The following is a 2,293-nucleotide window of genomic DNA, read 5'->3' on the forward strand; positions in this document are numbered from 1 at the left end:
GCCACTATATACCGGGCTACTGGCAAACCAATGTAAGTATTTCTTTTTTTTTCTTTTTTCTTTTTCTCTCAAGCGGAGCACAAGTGCTGAACCAATAACAGGCGATGGTACAAAAGAACACAAAGAACTAGAAAAAGACTAATCAGTTAATCGCCGCTCTCAATATTATATAATCACTGTTCTCAAATGTGAATTCATATGCTGACGTCTGTTCTGCAAAACCTCCCGAGCAAAAAAATATCCTCTGATGTAACTATACCGTAACGTGATCAGTGACGACGATATCACCTGTGCAATTACATGTGAGGAACTCGATTATGATTCTCTAACTTCACCGACTAGTGACTTCAAATCGTTATACACCGTTGGATCGTAGATGGATGGATTGGATAACATACTACAGTGCATCATAGATAGTAAAATCAAGACAATAAATTAGTGGAATTGCTACAGTACCATTGCTGTAGTGTTTTTACTATAATATTTGAAGCCGTGATACTATTCGCCATCTCACATTTTACGGTGCTCTTACTACCTTGATAAAATCAGAGGATTTCGATCTGAACCCAATCGCTCCCGAGCGGGGGCGCTTGACCACCGGCGAAAATCAATTTCACTGATCGAAGTGCGACGCATGGTGGATGCACATGACCCACTTGCCATCAACCTTCTCAAACACATTGGTGGCCACCTGCTTCCCCCAGCTGCTGCTCCCCTTGGTCCTGACCAGCTCCAGGCAGGTGACGTAGCCCACATCGCCTCTCACATAGACCTCCACGTCCTGGAGATCGATCTGGAGCGGGAACTCGTAGTCGGCGTCGCAGACCATCTCCCAGCTCCGCATGACCATGTCGTACCCGGAGATCCTCCCCGCCGACGGGTGCACGACGTAGACGTGGTCGCCCTTAGCCCAGGCCTGGTGCATCGCGACGAGGTCGCCGTTCTTGAAGGCGGTGTAGAACCGCGCGTTCGCCGCGAGGACGGCGGACCTGCCGTCCTCCTGGAGCACGCGGAGCTCGTCCCGCAGCTGCGCGGCGCGGGCGTAGTCTTCCTCCTGGATCGCCGTCTCTAGATCGCGTCGCAGGGATTCTTCGTTGCCGCTCTCCGTGCTTGGAGTACGTCCTTCGGCGGCCTCCCCGCTCTTGACGTGAGCGGTGGCGGGTCTGTGCAGGCGGGTGCTTGTCGTTTGAAGCCCTGCGCTGTTGGCCGGGGAACTTCCATGTTACAGCATGCTCAGGCTCAGCACATTAACCATGCCATTGCACATTTCTAAAGGGGAGAAGAATCTATGTGAAAATAACATGATTTTACAAAATGGTGATGTAACTGCATATATGTTTAGAATGAACTAGTGCATGATTGAGGACTAAGCAGAGATGAAGATGGTACATAAGAAGAGAAATATGAACAATTTTACTTCCATTCAGATAGTACAACCTCTTCTCAGGCCACCAAATCTACCAAGGTAGAACGGACATCCCATATTTCATTGAAAAATTGCAAACAGTACCATTAGAATTCAGGTAAAAAAACATATGTGTCTAGTGGTGCATTTCCACATAATGATGTGAGGGGGCAAAAAAAGACCCAAGCGCTTAAACATAAGCATAAGCGTGTACAGGGTACATCCAACAAGCCCAAATCAAGATTTATTAATTCCAAGATCCCAAATTTACCCACTAATGGCCAATAAAGGTATGCTGAAGCTACCAGGACCCTGTTTTGCTCAATTAGTGACAAACAACACTGCAGATTAGGCCTAGTTGCCTAAAAGAAGTTCGGAGAATGGGTCTCACAAGCGCTTTACTCCAACGTGGAAGCACCTTCCTGCTGCGCATGCAGCGGTCGTGGGGACTGCAGGTCGCCAAGAAGCCCTCGCCGGAGAGGCCGCCGCCGCCGCCACCATAACTGTCGAAGGATGTGGTCTGGCCACGGGATTAGTGAACGGGTAAGGTTTCTTTCTTTTTTTGAGAGAGAAGAACGGGTAAGGTTTCTTGCTCCCATGTTTCCCATGCCGTCGGCACGAGAGCGCACGGCCCACGCGCACCGGTCAGCCCATCAAGCAGTTTTTTCGTTTTTTGTTTTTCACTATCTTTCTTTGTTTCTTTTTAGTTTTTATTCTTTACAATTAATAAGTTTTCAATCAAACGACAAATATTTTGTTTAATTTTTTTTAATTTATGTTTTTAGGTAAGTTGCAAAACTTGTTGTCCTCCTAAGAACGAATATACCGTGTGCCTTTTTTTTTTAAGACAATAGGAAGAGACATGCTGGTATTGCCAACAACATGACA

The 2,293-nt window shown here is 46.9% G+C and overlaps 1 protein-coding gene across 2 annotated transcripts; it reads right to left on the minus strand.

Moving 5' to 3' along the window:
- Positions 1 to 392: 392 nt before the first annotated feature.
- On the minus strand, positions 393 to 1,978 carry LOC133919958 (uncharacterized). Of its 2 annotated transcripts, none has more exons than XM_062364545.1 (2): positions 1,797 to 1,978; positions 393 to 1,214 (listed from the first exon to the last, which is right to left on the minus strand). In XM_062364545.1, exons 1-2 carry the CDS (start codon positions 1,904 to 1,906, stop codon positions 614 to 616), a joined length of 711 nt encoding a protein of 236 aa, XP_062220529.1. In that variant the 5' UTR covers positions 1,907 to 1,978; the 3' UTR covers positions 393 to 613. The 2 variants fall into 2 exon arrangements, 1 of the variants encoding a protein (XP_062220529.1); XR_009909979.1 differs by having other exon boundaries at positions 1,154 to 1,286; positions 1,797 to 1,931.
- Between the last annotated feature and the right edge of the window lie 315 nt (positions 1,979 to 2,293).

The sequence above is a fragment of the Phragmites australis genome, chromosome 5, assembly GCF_958298935.1.
Source record: "Phragmites australis chromosome 5, lpPhrAust1.1, whole genome shotgun sequence".
Taxonomy (NCBI): Eukaryota; Viridiplantae; Streptophyta; class Magnoliopsida; order Poales; family Poaceae; genus Phragmites; species Phragmites australis.